This window comes from Callorhinchus milii, unplaced genomic scaffold, assembly GCF_018977255.1.
Source record: "Callorhinchus milii isolate IMCB2004 unplaced genomic scaffold, IMCB_Cmil_1.0 Scaffold3, whole genome shotgun sequence".
Taxonomy (NCBI): Eukaryota; Metazoa; Chordata; class Chondrichthyes; order Chimaeriformes; family Callorhinchidae; genus Callorhinchus; species Callorhinchus milii.
Window position 1 is genome coordinate 63338350 of NW_024704744.1, and position 18305 is coordinate 63356654.

At 44.7% G+C, this 18305-nt stretch overlaps 2 protein-coding genes across 2 annotated transcripts in view; one reads left to right on the plus strand and one right to left on the minus strand.

Moving 5' to 3' along the window:
* Window positions 1-1637: 1637 nt before the first annotated feature.
* gpatch11 (G patch domain containing 11) lies at window positions 1638-14655 on the minus strand. Its single transcript, XM_042332701.1, has 8 exons — window positions 14547-14655; window positions 10401-10627; window positions 9487-9528; window positions 8166-8286; window positions 6348-6438; window positions 5288-5395; window positions 3925-4006; window positions 1638-2406 (listed from the first exon to the last, which is right to left on the minus strand). The coding sequence occupies exons 1-8, from the start codon at window positions 14606-14608 to the stop codon at window positions 2351-2353; spliced, it is 789 nt and encodes a 262-aa protein (XP_042188635.1). The 5' UTR covers window positions 14609-14655; the 3' UTR covers window positions 1638-2350.
* Window positions 14656-16668: 2013 nt separating this feature from the next.
* heatr5b (HEAT repeat containing 5B) overlaps window positions 16669-18305 on the plus strand; it is a 56481-nt gene continuing 54844 nt past the window's right edge. Inside the window, exon 1 of the mRNA XM_007888933.2 lies at window positions 16669-16742. The gene's annotated coding sequence lies outside the window, so the exon portion shown is untranslated. The remainder of the gene's footprint in view (window positions 16743-18305) is intronic.

Genomic DNA, 18305 nt, shown 5'->3' on the forward strand with positions numbered 1-18305 from the left:
GAGGGCGAAACCTTGGGCAAGTTTCCTTACTCCACACAGAGCCTAATAATAATCCCTCCAAAACCAAAAACAATAATAAGTTGGTCATTTTCAATCCACGACTGTTTGTGGGACATTGCTGTGCGCAATTGGCTGCCGCGTTCGCCCACAAATATACAGTCAATTCACTTTACAGTGTGTTCTGTGAAGCGCTTTGGGACGTCCTCCCGACGTGAAAAGCGCTATATCAAATGCACGTATTATTATTATTATTATGTCTCCCAGTGCAGGCATTGGGCTGGGAAACCCATCGCCACCCTTAAGAATATCAGGACCAAACTGCTGAGGTTTATGTGCCTGGAAATGGCCTTTTTTTTCTGAAAGGCAGTGCCTACTCTTTATACTAATGAACTCTTTCTCTTCTCCCTCTACCCCCCACCCCACTCATAATCGACCGACTTTATTTTAAGTTTACATTGTAATTAAAATATAGTGACATTAAAAAAATATTGCTAATGTGGCCTGCGGATGTTTGTCAAATCTCGAAGACATGTTAAGGCGCTATATCAAATGCAAGGATTATTATTGGTTAAATCTAGCATCCATCCCTCAACAGCCAAAAGGTTGGACCATCCTGGTTTATGATAACACCAGTGCAGTGCCGAGGGTGTGCTGCATTGTCGGAGGTGCCATCCTTTGGATGAGACGTTAAAATGAAGTCCCACTGACTCCCCATTCCTCAGAGGATCGAGTATAAGATCCTCATCCTCATCTTTAAGGCCATCCATGGCCTTGCCCCCTCCTACCTCTCTGACCGGCAGATTCCCTACCAACCTGCCCGCTCCCTCCGTTCAGCGGGCTCCGGCCTGCTCCATGTCTCCCGCCCGACCATCGGTGGCTGGGCTTTCAGCCTCTCTACCCCCACACTCTGGAACTCCATCCCACGGTCCCTCCACCTCACATCCTCCCTTGCATCCTTCAAGGCCGGTCTCAAGACCCTTCTCTTTGACCGTGCCTTTGGTCGCCATCCCACCTCTCTGCTTTCCCTCACCCCTTCACCACCCCTCCGCCATGCTCAGGCCCCGACACCTGACTGTTCAGTGCTTTGGGATGTTCTCCTGACGTGAAAGGAACTCTATAAATGTAATTTTGTTGTTGCTGTCCCTTCTGCATATTCAGATGGACGCTAAAGATCCCATGGGACAATCCAAAAAGTGAAAAGCTTTTCACCCACAAAATATGGTCAATTCACTTTACAGTGTATTCTGTGCCAAGATGCTATATCAAATGCAAGGATTATTAATTGCTATATGAAGTCTGGATGCCATAGTTTTCCACTCGAAATAAACACTCATTATAGAATAACCTGTGAAGTGCTTTGGGATGTCCTGACTTGACAGGTGCTATACCAAATGTAAGGATTATTGTTTATTATTTTTCAATTAATCAATGATACAGCAAATCCTTTCAATAACAACTTTCATGTACATCAATAAGACATTTATATAAAATCTTTTGAAGTGAAGCGCTGTGCTTTGTATCTCTAACCTTTTTGTTTGCAAGTCCAGCAACCAAGCACAATCATTAGAACACAAACTCAAATAGGTCATTTTTCTTCTTAAAAAAACGGTTTGACAAAAAAAATTAATGACTGAAAATAAGAATGTAAACCTGGCAGCAAGGCTGATTTTATTGTATTCCATTAATGTGGTGTTGCTTAACAATCTCATAGTCCGTAACAAAGACACTTTTTAAATTATATATTTATTTGTAGCAGTTAAATATGCAAAACTTGAATGTAGTAAAAAAAATAAGAATGAAGAACTTGAAACAGCATTGCAGATTTAAAAATATCACAAAGCATTCTCTAATTTATATACTTTACAATTACACTTGCCTGACAGTATGAAAATGGTATTTAATTTAATATGCTTTCTAGTTTTCCTACATATTCTTGATTACCTTTATTTCAGTGCCATTTCATCTCTGCTGTCCAAACTGTACTGGGATCTAGCTGAAGTATTTTTTGACTACAGATCATGCATACTAAGCTGGATCCCCTGAGTGCACCACTCAAAAGAAAAAAGACACTTGTTAAACCACAAAAGATTCAAAGAAACAGAAAAGTAGGAGGATGGTAAGATTATTTTACAGAAAGAATCAGAATGCACCTCAAGTCAGGCAGGTTTTAGATTTTGTGTTTTCATATTGCACAAAATAATTTCTGCCCCACAAATAACATTGTTGTGATTTGAGAACTTTCCTTTGCAATTTTATCTTAATATTCTGCAGTTTTACTTCAAGCAGCCTTCAACAGCTGGTTTGCAACATCTCCATAGACATAAATACAGTGGCCACTCTGTCTTGTCAGTTAGTCGTGGTCTGCAGCACATTCTCCAGGGCAGTTGTCAGATAGGTCTTCATTATCTGTAACACAGTAGAAATAATATTAAAAAAGGCAAACTACTGCAGATGCTGGACATTTGGTACAAACATAGAAGTCGCTGGGAACATGCAGCAGGTCAGGCAGCATTTATGGAGAGAGAAAAATTAGTTTAACGTTTCAGGTCAATGACCTTTCGTCAAAACTACTCCCTGACCTTTTCTTCCACTATATTGACGACTGTTAGTGCGGCTTCCTGCTCTCGCCTCGAGCTGGAAAATTTCATCAATTTTGTTTCCAACTTCCACCCCTCCCTTCCCTTCACATCGTCTATCTCCGACTCTTCCCTTTCTCGACTTCTCTATCTCCATCTCGGGGCAGAGACAATCCACTGATATTTACTACAAACCTTGAATACCCCTCTTCCCACCCCGCTTCCTGTAAAGATTTCATTCCCTTCTCCCAGTTTCTCTGCCTCCTCCGCACCTGCTCTGACGATGCCACATTCCACATCAGAGCTTCTGAAATGTCCTCCTTTTTCCTCAGCTGAGGATTCCCCTCCACTGAGGTTGACAGAACCCTCAACCGTGTCCATCCTATTTCCTGCACCTCTGCCCTCACCCAATCATCCCCCACTCCCAGAACCATGATAAAGTCCCCCTAGTCCTCACCTTCCACTCCACCAGCCTCCACATTCAATACATCATCCAACACCTCCATTGTGATCCCATTGGCAAACACATTTTTCCATTCCCTCCCCGCATTCCACAGGGACCCCTCCTTCCGTGACTCCCTGATCCACTCTTCCATCACCACTAGCACCTTCCCCTGGCACCTTCCCATGCCAGCACAGGAGATACAACACTTACTCATTCATCTCCTCCCCCACCACTGTTCAGGGCCCCAAACCCCAAGCTAACCCAGTATACTGTATTCGCTGCTCACTCTGTTGTCTGCTCTGCATCAAGGAGACCAAATGTAGATTGGGTGATCTCTTTCCTGAACACCTCCGTTCTGTTCACAATTGACCCACAATAAAAAGAATATTTATTTGGACTAGGAGCAGGCAGGATTGTCACTCTTTTTATTTCAGTTTTAAAATAAACAAGATAATCATTGCATTATCATATCCTCGAAACATCCCGAAGCACTTAAAAGGATTTATCGTATGTATTTGTAGGCAAAGACAGCAGACAATTTGCATATAGCAATGTCCCCAAAATAGCCATAAAGTGAATGACTAATTTTATCTGGGGGAATGTTGGCTGGGACTGTGGGAGAAACTCCCTTCTTTTTTGAAGTGTCAAGGGATCTTTAACGTTTACCTGAACAGGTAGACAGGACCTCAGTTTAAAGTCATATCTGAAGGATGGCACCTCTGACAATGCACCCCAACACTGCATTGGAGCGTCAGCTTGGACTGGGAGTTCAAACTCTCGAACTTGGGGGCTTGAAACAGAACTTTCTGACATGAGTTGGGATTTTCTGAATCCCAAACACTGTTATAATGAGGTTGAATGCCTTATGATTTTTGTAATGATGTTTAGACAGTATATTTCTACCTTGGTAGGACGTTCCACACCAAATACAGTAGAGATGTTTCCTTCTTAAATACTTGGTTAGAATTTGAAGCTTGTCCTCAGTCTGAAATCAAGTAGAACATGTCCTTGTGGTGTCAACAATACAAGTTCATACAACAATACATCTTCATTACAAATGAGCTTCCTGAGAAATTAGCACTGAGGATATAGAATTTCTTTCCCTTGTTGATCCAACTAAGCAAACCTGGTGTCAGAAATGCATCAAGTATGTCATGTTGATAAAAGTTTGGAATGAGACATGGATATTTAGTTCATCAGGATACCTGTCACAGAGCAGGTACAGACTGCCCTACGCTAGACTCTATCCACATTAACATTCTGAATAAGATGATTAATCACACGTAACACAAACAAGATTCAGCACTCTGTCCCCTAATAATGTAACAAAGCTTTGAAACAGCAATTCAGTAGAACGCTCTGCATCTCCACCCAGACTATTCAATGTCAGTTAATCTGCATTGGGATCTGCCATACCCTAGTTGCCGAATGCACACGAGGTTCCCAGAAACCTTCCAAAGCCGTTTCCACATCTACAATGGGGCCAGACCCAATTGATATGGATAACACTCTCTATAGTAATATCACAGCCTATGTTATTCAATCACAGCAGTATCATTTTTATATTTTCTAATTGCTTAGACCTGTGTGAAGAGACCCTGCTTTATAATGAGAACAGTTAACTCTAAACTGCTGTTTTGTGATATTAAAAGGTAAATGCTGTACTTAAAGGTCAGACTGGATGGTAGGACGTAAACCTTCCCCTGCTCTACTCTAACCAGTTACCTCTTGATCTCACCAGATCACGCTTTACTGCATGGTTTGACTGTTTATGTTTCCCACACCAGGTATTCTGTGCCCTCTATGAGGCAGATCGTCAATCTTTGCAAAATTCAAGCCAGTTTTATGTCACCTGTCCATCCCCACTGATTCAGATGTTCAAATTCAGTTCACTGTCTTGAGTCATCATAACACTCAGGTTTGGATCTGAACTAAGCCACACAAAGATACTTAAAGCCCACATTTCCTTGTACTGCAATCCACGTCTGATTAAATTGCGAATTTCGAGCAAATTAATATTACACACAGGTTACTGGTGTTCAATTTACAAACTTGAAACATGATGAATGTAAAAGTCCTTGTGACTTGCCCCTTTCCTCCCTACGTTCAAAGCCTGCCTCTACACTTAATCGATCATGTTTATCGAGGGTCATGCCCTCCCACCACCCATCTCCAGCTAGAGCGCCCAGTTAGCTGCGCAAAGTGCTTTGAGGCTTCCTCCTGACCCAAAAGACAATATTAAAATGTAAATTGCATTGTATCATACACTCAATGTTTCGTCCTCTTTTTCCGTCAGGTCGTTTTCCTCTTCTTCATCATCATCTTCAGTGGATGCAGCCAGCCAATACCACGCCAGCTCTGGAGCATCGATACCCTGTGCACACGAATAATTTAAGATTTTGTATTTTTTAAAATAACTTTCAATAGAAGTACAATTTGAATATACTGAAACATCGGACTCAAAAACTGTATTGGAACACTCAAAAGTCAGGTAAAATTGTAGAATAAAAGGCAATTTGGAACTTTCCCTATGCTGCCCAGAAAATAAATTCATTGCCAGTTCAAAAGGAACTTTCCGAAAACCAATACCAATATTATAGTAAAACTCGCAAGGCGTATCAAATGGGACAATAACATTTAATATGACTTACGCAAAGTCCGAGTTGCAGACAAATTTGTATAAGTCGTATTCAATCCGATTTGATCAACAATCTACACTGAGCATGTGTAATTTAATGCAGCCGGTACGTGCATAGCTGTGGTTCGTCATTGCAGCCAGTAAGTGCTTATGTGGTGACAGCCCAAGACTACGTTTCCCACGATTCAATACATCTTGACCCGTTGCCACATGCGCACTTAAGGGCGAGCATTGGAAATTGCAGCAAATGAAGCTCTTCAGCGCATGCATCGAAGGATCAGAACTACGTTTCCCGTGATTCAATGTAGCCGGCCAGCAAGTGCACATGCTTCGACAGGTCAGGACGTCATTTCCCGCAATTCAATGCAGTTGGTAAGTACGGGAGTAATGGAGACTAGGGGAGAGGCATTACGATTTAGGAGATGATTATTAAGACTGGTGCAAATATACCTAGTCTTTTTGATAGGAAACTGAATGGTACTTGGGTGCAGGCACAATTTAGGTTATTATTTGATTTAAAAGCATAAGACTTATGTGAGTTTTACTGCACTTTTTATCCTTATGGCATCTGAGAGAGAGCATTCTGAAGTAGTTCTGGGTAGTTCTATGTTCATCAAGAATGGGAATCATTTTGCAGTTCATTTATCTTCTGCATACTCAGTTGATTTCTATCTACGCATCTGGTTACCTTTTGTGTGTCCAGTTGTTCACAGGCCCGTTGGCTTTTCCGCAGATCTCCTTCTAATTGTAGCTGTTCCTGTTTTTTTTTAATTTGCTGTCTGGAAAGTCAGAAGGAAAGATGTTATATATAAATGTACCACCTACACCTGATGATTCTTGTACGTGGAGCTGAAATTTAATTCTCCAAAAATGCTACCTGCAGATGTACAATTACATATATTATCATCACAAGACACTGGGAGTAGAATGTCCCAGTATTTTGTCTTCCAGTTCTGTGCTTGGTTGAGTACTGACCCAAAGTCAGGTGCTCTCAGATTATTTTCCAAGTGCTCCATTACTCTAAAAATGGGAGCAGGGATTCTTTCCACTCGGTTCCTGTTAAAAGTGCAAGCAAAGCTTTAATGCATAGGGTGGTCCAAGGAGGACAAGCAGTGGAAGCTTGCCAGACAATGCTTTCAATAGCAAGTGATGCAGTTATAGCTGGTTAAACTCTGCGCTCACAATTACAAGCTCGATGAACTCCAACAGTACCCCAATATACATTTTGTAGTTCTCAGGTCTTGGCTTTCCTGCACCCAATACTCTCCAGAATTAGTTAAAAAGAATGTGTTCCTCGAGGGAAAGTATGCATTTCATTCAAGGTACAGGGAAATGTCTGTGCCTGGAACTCTGTCTTGTTTGGATACTCTTAAACATATTAATAGTGATGGGAGTCCCACATGTCAGACAACTAGTTGACCAAACCTCCAAAAATGTGCGGAAGGACAATCCAATCATTACAATCATCCAGGTTCACAGTGTTTTACAAATAATCATTAAAACCAGGTACATTTTGCCTTAGTATCTTACTTGAGGAAATATATTTCATAAATAGTTTTTTCTACGTATGTATTGATACAGTCTTGTTTTTGAATATCCACCAAGTATGACTAGTTGGCCCAATTTTCTGTCTATTATAAACTATCTCAACCCAAACATACACAACTCACAGGATACACACAATGCAGGCACATCCATTAATCCACTATTCTCCCAACTCTCCCACCCCGGCACTGTGTAAACAAAATTTACATTGGCTTTGCTAATTTTATTCTATATTATCCTTGTAAACTTAACACCCATTTCTGAGAATCCTCCTTGGTACATTTTAGGAATAAATGTTGAGTATTGGAAAGGTTTTTCTGACTGAAATCAGTTTAGTTAATAAATTTAGCAAAGCCACTCTGCATTTTGTTTGAACAGTGGCGGGGGGGGAGGACGTAGAATATGGGGTTAATGGTTGTGACTGAATTTTTGTGTATCATGGCAGCTGTGTATGTCTAACCGTGAGTTCAGGCAATTTTATAGGTAGTTATAAATAAGCAGAACACCGGGCCACCCCTATCATACTTACTCAATATTTCAAAATGAGAACATTAATATATACAGGAAAAAGAAAGGGATATCAGTTTTGAGATTATTTGTAAGCAAAATGCTTCTTTGCATTTTATTCCCTTCAATAAAAAAGGCAAGACCATGTTAGAACCATATAAATGTAAAGCACAGAAGGCCATTCGGCTCATGGCCTGTGCTAGATCACAATCCGGTGTATACTGACTGAAATCTCAACAATAAGGATTAAATCCCATAGGGCAGGAATGGCCAACTTGTAGCCCACAGGCCACAAGTTAGCCATCTCTGCTACAGTGCATAACTGTTTAGGTAGCAATATGAATTATATGAATGCAATTAAATTCTTCTAATTGACAAAAAAATCCACACAACTTTTAAACAGTTTTACAAAATATTTGCATTAAATATATACTTTGCACAGTCACCTACTTGCCTATATTGACTAAAGCGTTGTTCCTCAAATTCTTTTTTCACTTGAAACCTTCGTCTGCTGTATTCCATCCTTTCTTCAGCTCTCCGCTTCTCTGCCTCCTCATGTCCAATCCCAGCACGTCCTTTAATGATGAAAAACTGCCCAGTAAAGAGCTGTCCACCATGTAAGAGTAAGACAAGCTTCCTTGATCAGAGTTATTTTAAACAAGCAAAGTTATGTAACTCAGTCACATATGCTGCAATGTATGGATTTTAAGTGACACTTTGAAAACAATGTTGGGCAATAACATATTACTACCGGATTATGATTGTGATTTGCCACAGGCCATGAGCCAAATGGCCTTCTTCTGCGCTGTACATTTATATGGTTCTAACGTGGTCTTGCCTTTTTCATTCAAGGGAATAAAATGCAAAGAAGCATTTTACTTACAAATAATTTCAAAACAGATTTTGCTTCCTTTTTCCTGTATGTATTAATATTCTCATTTTCCCAAATATCGAGTAAGTATGACAGGGCTGGCCCAATGTTCTGCTTATTTAAAATTACCTATAAAATGACATAAACCACAGACAGACATACACAGCTCCCATGATGCTCATAAATTCAGCTACATCCATTAACTCAATATTTTACCCCCTCCGCCCCAGGCATTGTACAAACAAAATGCAAAGTGGCTTTGCTAAATGTATTGTTTATCATGGCTGTCAATGTGTGGAAAATCAAGCAATGATAATCTTTCTTCCAAATTCACTTTTTTTTGATTCAATCATTCAAAACAAGCCATCATTTGAACATGCTATGAACTGGAGGAAGGTGGACAGTGCAAATGCCAATCATTGGCACTGATAGACAACAACATCAGCAACAGCTTGCAGTTATACAGTGCCTTCACACAAGGTAGCGTCACAGAGCTACAAAAGACAGTGAGAGGATGTACTGTACTATTATTAAACACCACCAGTGTTGAATCTATCTGAAAAGTCTTTAGCTAAGAAAAGGCAAAGCAAGCCTGGGCAAAAAAAAAAAATTCCCACATAAACAACATGGATTCGGAAACTACAGTAATTAGAAATAACTGGCAAATTAGAAATATATGCACTTTTACAAAACCTTAAAAATCATTGCAAAACAACTATGAAAACTACAAAATAAATATATTGAACATGGCAGAATAATGTAAAGAAGCTAATAAATGAATTTAAAGTACTCTATTCTGGTAGGTGATGCTAACCTACCATTGCCAACCTACTGATGCTAACAATAGAAGAAGTGAGATGTAATTCTACAGTAAAGTAAACCAGCTGAACGGTATTTAACACACCTGTTTTGATCTGTAATGGAATAGGTTCAACAATTCCTTTTCCTGTAAAAGAAAATGTTACAATAATTATAAACGGCAATTTTCTTATCCTATAGCACTAGTTTATAACTGCACAGTCAAGAAGGCTAAGATTTTCTCAAAACAAGTTTCATTCTTCTTCAAAAAGAAATAATATTGCTAAGTTAAATTGAACTGTGCAGGTGTATTTTAAAAGGGATTTAAATACGCAGCATAATTGGATACATGCAAATTGAAATCCAGGAAATTGGCCTTGCTCCTTAAAGTCCAAATTCATTCATATACAACATAAAGATAGGATTCAGAGGCATTGTCTACAGAATACAAATTCATGTTTGCCTAAAAATAATGCACTTTCCAATAAATCCAGTAAAGCACTTTAAAACATCCTCTTGATATGAAAGGCGATTTACCAAATGCAAGGATAATTATTATTATTGCCTAGTTGATTACGTTGCTATTTAAACAAAAGTAAACAAGTTTTATTTTGAAGAATTTCAGGCTCCATTAACTTTAATGAATATCTTATTAAAGGAGCTGCATGCATTTTGCCAATAATAATTAAAATTTTCACATCCCCTGATTCCTCTTGACATTGAGGTTGTTTGGAAAAAATAATTAGATTTAATGTTGTTATTTGAGAAATTATTCTCTAATCTGGTTTGTTGCTTTCACCACTAACCCAAGGTTTAATAATAGTTTAAGAACCATTCCAATACATGGAATTTCCATGTGTAGGTGGGATGTATGGAATTCTCAGTTCAGTTTGGATACTCTTAAGCATGGTGGTGGGTTTCCGCATATGCCAGACACCCGGCTGACCAAAATAACCCTAAATGCCACTTTCAAAAAATCCCAAATCCTCTAAAAGTGATATATAAATGTAAGTCACATACCAGTCTTGCCAAGACCATGACCTTCTTTATACCCCATCTTTTGAAGCATCGCAAAGCCCTTGTTTTCACTTCCTAAAGAGCTTTGCAGCATTGCATCCCGCCTCTCTTTCTCTTCTTCCTTTTTACTTTTCTGTCTGTTTTTCAAGTTGAGTTCCATCTGATGTTCTTTTTTTTGATAAGCTTCTTTCACTCTTCTGGCTATTGGCAGCCCTGGCTTGACATCTTGTCTAATAAACAAGTGTGAAAAAATTAGCTAAAATCATCTTTCTGACAAGAAATCTTACTTCCAGTAGTGTGTACGTTATACCTTCGACTGAAACTTCTCACTGAACTAGACAGTTATGCAATGTTATTGATATGTAATCAATCATCCATCCTACCTTTTTATTCTGTATAAACAGGTGGGGTGATTGATTCCACCTATTTAAATCCCATCTAAATTGATCCTTTTTGATCATGCTTACAATCACCTCTCCTCCAGCTCAATGTCAGACTGTCACTAGCTCCAGGATGCTATATAAATGCAAGGTATTGTTGCTGTTGTCTTATGCAGTTTGAATACTATATTTAAACTAATCTGGGTAAACATAGAAACAGGCCATTCAGCCCCTTGAGCCTGTTTCGTTTTATAAGATCATAGCTGATCTCAACTCCAATTACCCGCCATTGCCTCATATCCCTTGATACCCTGACTAACAAATCTCTTTCCACCTCAGTCTTGAAAATGTGAATGGATCCACCATCTGCAACCTTTTGGGAGAAGAGAGTTGTAGATTTCCACTACCCTTTGCATGAAAAACTTGGGGAGGACAAGTTTGCAGGGAAAGAGCGGGGAGTGGGATTGATTTGGATAGCTCGTTTCAAAGAGCCGGTACAGACACAATGGGCCAATGGCCTCCTTCTGTGCTGTTTGATTCTATGATATCCCTTGTTCTGGATTCCCCTACCAAAGGAAATAGTTTCTCTGTATCTACACTATCAAATTCCTTTTTTATTTTTAAAATCTCAATCAGATCACCCCTCAACCTTGTAAATTCAAAGGAATAGAGACCAACCTGTCCTCATAATTTAACCCTTTAAGCCTGGTATCAAGATACGTGGGGTCCTGTAGCTTAGTGATTTGAGCATTTGCCTCGCAAGCGATAGGACCTGGGTTCTTACTCCACATGCCACTGTTTACCTAGCAGTAAGGAGGAACACAACCTCACCGTAAGGAGGAACCCGGTTGTTAGTCAATTGGTGGATCGCTTTTCCAGGGGTAATAACTTCTTCAAAATAAATAAAATAATTTGGTCAGTCAATCCACGACTGTTTGTGGGACACTGCTAAACACAATTGGCTGCCGCGTTTTGACCACAAAATAGTCAATTCACTTTACAGTATATTCTGTGAAACGTCTGGAAGTCGTGATAAGGCATTATATCAAATGCAAGGATTATTATCATCATCATTCTGGTGAATCTGTGCTGCATCCCTTCCAGAGCCAATATAGTTTTCCTGAAGTGCAGTGGCCAAAACTGAACGCAGTAGTCCAGATGGGGTCAGTCCAAGGCGCTATACAGTTAAGGAACAAAGTGAGTGAGAAATCCTGGAGTGCTTGACAAAAGTCAGAGGATAAACCATCAACTGCGGCACGGAGAAAGTGGTTGTAGAGAAGCCGACTGTGGGGGACAAGCAGACGATCAAACTGTTCATTGCAAAATACGCAGTCAATCCACTTTACAGTGTATCCTATCTCAAAAAGGGGGTAATAATAATAAACCGCGCAGGCAAGGCCGCCATATCAAATGCAAGGATTATTATTACAAATACACAGTCACTACAGTTCAGTGAAAATCCCGTGAAGCGCTTTGAGAGTCTGGTCTACGTGATGAGGCGCGACATTAGACGCACAGATTATTATTGCTATAATGTGACCCCCATCCCCGTGTGGAGCAACAACAACAACAACAAGATTCCGTTTATAGAGCGCCTTTCACGTCGGGAGGACGTCCCAAGGCGCTGGACAGTTGGGTCGGGACCCGAGCATTGGGGGGAAATGGTCAGGGTGAGGGGAGGGAAGGGAGGGAGTGAGGAGGGGGGAGATGGTCAGGGTGAGGGGAGGGGAGGGAGGGAGTGAGGAGGGGGGGAGATGGTCAGGGTGAGGAGAGGGAAGGGAGGGAGCGAGGAGGGGAGATGGTCAGGGTGAGGGGAGGGGAGGGAGTGAGGAGGGGGAAGATGGTCAGGGTGAGGGGAGGAAAGGGAGTGAGGAGGGGGGAGATGGTCAGGGTGAGGGGAGGGGAGGGAGTGAGCGAGGAGGGGTCAGATGGTCAGGGTGAGGGGAGGGGAGGGAGTGAGGAGGGGGGAGAGGGTGAGGGGAGGGAGGGAGTGAGGAGATGGTCAGGGTGAGGGGAGGGAGTGAGGAGGGGGGAGATGGTCAGGGTGAGGGGAGGGGAGGGAGTGAGGAGGGGGGAGATGGTCAGGGTGAGGGGAGGGAAGGGAGGGGAGGAGGAGGGGGGAGATGGTCAGGGTGAGGGGAGGGAAGGGAGTGAGGAGGGGGGAGATGGTCAGGGGAGGGGAGGGAGGGAGCGAGGAGGGGGGAGATGGTCAGGGTGAGGGGAGGGAGGGAGTGAGGAGGGGGGAGATGGTCAGGGTGAGGGGAGGGAGGGAAGGGAGTGGGGGGGGGGGGGGGGGAGGAGGGGGGAGATGGTCAGGGTGAGGGGAGGGAGGGAGGGAGGGGGAGATGGTCAGGGGGGGGGGGGGGAGGAGGGGGGGAGATGGTCAGGGTGAGGGGGGGAGGGAGGGAGGAGGAGGGGAGATGGTCAGGGTGAGGGGAGGGAGGGAGTGAGGAGGGGGGAGATGGTCAGGGTGAGGGGGGGAGGGAGGAGCGAGGAGGGGAGATGGTCAGGGTGAGGGAGGGGGGAGTGAGGAGGGGGGAGATGGTCAGGGTGAGGGAGGGAGGGAGGGAGGAGGGGGGAGATGGTCAGGGTGAGGGGAGGGAAGTGAGGAGGGGGGAGATGGTCAGGGTGAGGGGAGGGAAGGGAGGGAGTGAGGAGGGGGGAGATGGTCAGGGTGAGGGGAGGGAGGGAGGGAGGAGGGGGAGATGGTCAGGGTGAGGGAGGGAGGGAGGGAGGAGGGGGGAGATGGTCAGGGTGAGGGGAGGGGAGGGAGTGAGGAGGGGGGAGACGGTGAGGGGGAGGGAGTGAGGAGGGGGGAGACGGTGAGGGGGAGGGAGTGAGGAGGGGGGAGACGGTCAGGGTGAGGGGAGGGAGGGAGTGAGGAGGGGGGAGATGGTCAGGGTGAGGGGAGGGAGGGAGGGAGGAGGGGAGATGGTCAAGGGGAGGGGAGGGAGTGAGGAGGGGGGGAGATGGTCAGGGTGAGGGGAGGGAAGGGAGGGAGTGAGGAGGGGGGAGATGGTCAGGGTGAGGGAGGGGAGGGAGGAGGAGGGGGGAGATGGTCAGGGTGAGGGGAGGGAGGGAGTGAGGAGGGGGAGATGGTCAGGGTGAGGGGAGGGAGGGAGGGAGTGAGGAGGGGGGAGATGGTCAGGGTGAGGGGAGGGAGGGAGTGAGGAGGGGGGAGATGGTCAGGGTGAGGGGAGGGAGGGAGGAGGAGGGGGGGAGATGGTCAGGGTGAGGGGAGGGGGGGAGTGAGGAGGGGGGGAGATGGTCAGGGTGAGGGGAGGGGAGGGAGTGAGGAGGGGGGAGATGGTCAGGGTGAGGGGAGGGAGGGAGTGAGGAGGGGGGAGATGGTCAGGGTGAGGGGAGGGGAGGGGTGAGGAGGGGGGAGGGAGGGTGGAGGGGAGGGGAGGGAGGAGGAGATGGTCAGGGTGAGGGGAGGGAAGGGAGGGAGGGAGGAGGGGGGGAGATGGTCAGGGTGAGGGGAGGGGAGGGAGTGAGGAGGGGGGAGATGGTCAGGGTGAGGGGAGGGGAGGGAGCGAGGAGATGGTCAGGGTGAGGGGAGGGGAGGGAGTGAGGAGGGGGGAGATGGTCAGGGTGAGGGGAGGGAGGGAGGGAGCGAGGAGGGGAGAGAGGAGCTGAAGGCACAGTCAAAGAGAAAGGAGCATCGGCTCAGGCGGGTTGAGCCACCAACAGGCGACAGGGATTCACTCTCACAGCGGCCCCGCGAGCACCGGGTGTGGTGTGGGGGCGGGAGGGTCAGGGCGCTTACTGTGGGCTGACAAACGTCTCCGACATGTAATCCTCATCACCCTCCTGCTCCCCGGCCGCCATCCCGCCCGACACCCGCGGGTTCACTTCCGGGGCGCGGCCCAGCGCCAGGCAGCCCGAGTGGGGAGGGACGCGTCACTTCCGCCCCCCTCCCCCCCTCCTCCTCCTCCTCCCGCGGCCGAGGGCAGAGCGACGTCTCGAGCCATAGCGAGTGGCCAACCGTCAGTCTGTGAGTGTCTCTCTCTCTCTGTGTGTGTCTGTCTGTGTCTGTCTGTGTGTCTGTCTGTGTGTGTGTCTGTGTCTGTCTGTGTGTGTCTCTCTGTGTCTGTCTGTGTGTCTGTCTGTGTGTGTGTCTGTGTCTGTCTGTGTGTGTCTCTCTCTCTCTGTGTGTGTCTGTCTGTGTCTGTCTGTGTGTCTGTCTGTGTGTGTGTCTCTGTCTCTGTGTGTCTGTGAGTGTCTCTGTCTGTCTGTGTGTCTGTCTGTGTCTGTCTGTGTGTGTGTGTCTGTCTGTGTGTGTCTGTCTGTGTGTGTGTCTCTGTCTCTGTGTGTCTGTGTGTGTCTCTGTGTCTGTCTGTGTGTCTCTGTGTCTGTCTGTGTGTGTGTCTCTGTGTCTGTCTGTGAGTGTCTCTGTGTCTCTGTGTCTGTCTGTGTGTGTCTCTGTGTCTGTCTGTGTGTGTCTCTGTGTCTGTCTGTGTGTCTCTGTGTCTGTCTGTCTGTGTGTCTCTGTGTCTGTCTGTGTGTGTGTCTCTGTGTCTGTCTGTGAGTGTCTCTGTGTCTCTGTGTGTCTGTCTGTGTGTGTGTCTCTGTGTCTGTCTGTGTGTGTGTCTCTGTGTCTGTCTGTGTCTCTGTGTCTGTGTGTGTGTCTCTCTGTGTCTGTCTGTGTGTGTGTCTCTGTCTGTCTGTGAGTGTCTCTGTGTCTGTCTGTGTGTGTGTGTCTCTGTGTCTGTGTGTGTGTGTCTCTGTGTCTGTGTGTGTGTGTCTCTGTGTCTGTCTGTGAGTGTCTCTGTGTCTGTCTGTGTGTGTCTCTGTGTCTGTCTGTGTGTGTGTCTCTGTCTGTCTGTGTCTGTCTGTGTGTGTGTCTCTGTGTCTGTCTGTGTGTGTGTCTGTGTGAGTGTCTCTGTGTCTGTCTGTGTGTGTGTGTCTCTGTGTCTGTCTGTGTGTGTCTCTGTGTCTGTCTGTGTGTGTGTGTCTCTGTGTCTGTCTGTGTGTGTGTGTCTCTGTCTGTCTGTGTGTGTGTGTCTCTGTGTCTGTGTGTGTGTGTCTCTGTGTCTGTCTGTGAGTGTCTCTGTGTCTGTCTGTGAGTGTCTCTGTGTCTGTCTGTGAGTGTCTCTGTGTCTGTCTGTGTGTGTGTCTCTCTGTGTCTGTCTGTGTGTGTCTCTGTGTCTGTCTGTGTGTGTGTCTCTCTGTGTCTGTCTGTGTGTGTGTCTCTGTGTCTGTCTGTGTGTGTGTCTCTCTGTGTCTGTCTGTGTGTGTGTCTCTGTGTCTGTCTGTGAGTGTCTCTGTGTCTGTCTGTGTGTGTCTCTCTGTGTCTGTGTGTGTGTGTCTCTCTGTGTCTGTCTGTGTGTGTGTCTCTGTGTCTGTCTGTGTGTGTGTCTCTGTGTCTGTCTGTGTGTGTGTCTCTGTGTCTGTCTGTGTGTGTGTCTCTGTGTCTGTCTGTGTGTGTGTCTCTCTGTCTGTCTGTGTGTGTGTCTCTCTGTCTGTCTGTGTGTGTGTCTCTCTGTATCTCTCTGTGTCTGTCTGTGTGTGTGTCTCTCTGTATCTCTCTGTGTCTGTCTGTGTGTGTGTCTCTCTGTGTCAGTTTGTGTGTGTGTCTCTCTGTGTCTGTCTGTGTCTGTCTGTGTGTGTGTCTCTCTGTGTCTGTCTGTGTGTGTGTGTGTCTGTCTGTGTCTGTCTGTGTCTCTCTGTGTCTGTCTGTGTCTCTCTGTGTCTGTGTGTGTGTGTCTGTCTGTGTGTGTGTCTGTCTGTGTCTCTCTGTGTCTGTCTGTGTCTCTCTGTGTCTGTCTGTGCGTCTCTCTGTGACTGTGTGTGTCTGGCTGTGTGTTTTTGTGACTGTCTGTGTATGAGTATGTATGTGAGTTTGTGTCTGTGTGTATCTATGTATGTGAGTCTGTGTCTGTCTGTGTGTGGGTCTGACTGTGAGAGTGAGTGAGGGGCGACCAGACTGTCTGGACCAATCATATACGGTACACACTATACAGTGTGTGACATTCTCAATCTATACTGTGCTTTGCTCTGTATATATATACTGTACACTGTCATTGAGAGACGAGGGGGTTGGGGATCTACACTTTTCAGTTTGAAAGATTTTGTATACGTGTATAGAGTGTCTTGTACATTACATATTTATATAATATGATACATAATGTGTATACTATACTGAACATAGGGTCTTGTGATCTGTACTATCTTGTATTATATTGTGTGTGTGGTTCATATGTCTTGTGCTGAATCTATCCTGTGTTGTGCTATATCAATGTATAGTATTTTTATGTGTTTTGCGGATGTATATACTTGTACCTCCAATAATAATAATCCTTGCATTGATATAGCGCCTTATCATGTCTTCGAGATAAGTACATACTGTAAAGTGAATTGACTGTATTTTGTGGGTAAAATGTGTACTATATACTATTATTATAATATATAATAATGTACTATATACTGATAATTCATATTGTGTATTTTTGTCTGTGCATTTTGCATCTTTCTCTTCTGTCTCTTTCAAGCTCTATTTCTCAGTTAGAGAAGTGGGTTAGGTCAACATGACACAGAAACCTTGACAGAATTGGGTGATTCTGAATTTTTTTTTCCAATTGTTTCTTCACACACTAGAAGTTACTTCTCTTTTTTCTTTTTGGTGCAAGACTCAGTTATGTGCAGTGGTGTCCCTGACTTTCCATGTTTTAACAAGTATAAATTCTCTTTTCTGTTACCTTCTGCGTGGAAATGGTTAATAAAATCCCATTGGATTGCAAACTAAAAACCCGAGTTGGGGAATGGATTTGCAAAGGGTGGGGGAAGATGACTGAAAGCACAGTCAAAGAGGAAGGCCTTGAGACAGACCTTGAAGGTGGCGAGGAAAGGGGTGAGGAAAAGGGACTCTGGGATGGATTTCTAGAGGTGGAGGCAGTTAGGCTGAAAGCCTGACATCAGTTGGTGGGGTGGACAGGGTATGGGTGAATCAGCCAATGCCTGCCAAGTGGTTTAAGCGGGTGGGTTGGTAGGGTTTAAGAAGGTCACATAGGCAGGCTGAAGCAAGACCTTGGAGGGATTTAAAAGTGAGGATGAGGATCTTGAACTGAATCCAATGGGGATAATAATAATAATAATAATCCTTGCATTTGATATAGCGCTTTTCACGTCTTCTCGACGTCCCAAAGCGCTTCACAGAATATACTGTAAAGTGAATTGACTGTATATTTGTGGGCGAACGCGGCAGCCAATTGCGCACAGCAATGTCCCACAAACAGTCGTAGATTGAAATTACCAATTTTATTATTTTTTGGGGGGTTTTGGAGGGATTATTATTAGGCTCTGTGTGGAGTAAGGAAACTTGCCCAAGGTTTCGCCCTGACCTGCCTGGAATTGAACTCGGGTCTCTCACTTGCAAAGCGAGTGCTCTAACCACTGAGCTACACGACCCCACTGGATGGGCAGCCAGTGGAGCTAGGTGAGGAAGGGGATAACAGGCTCACAAAGCTTAGTGCATGAGAGGACACAAGGCTAGGAGTGATCATAGATCAAGGGCATTCCAGTATAG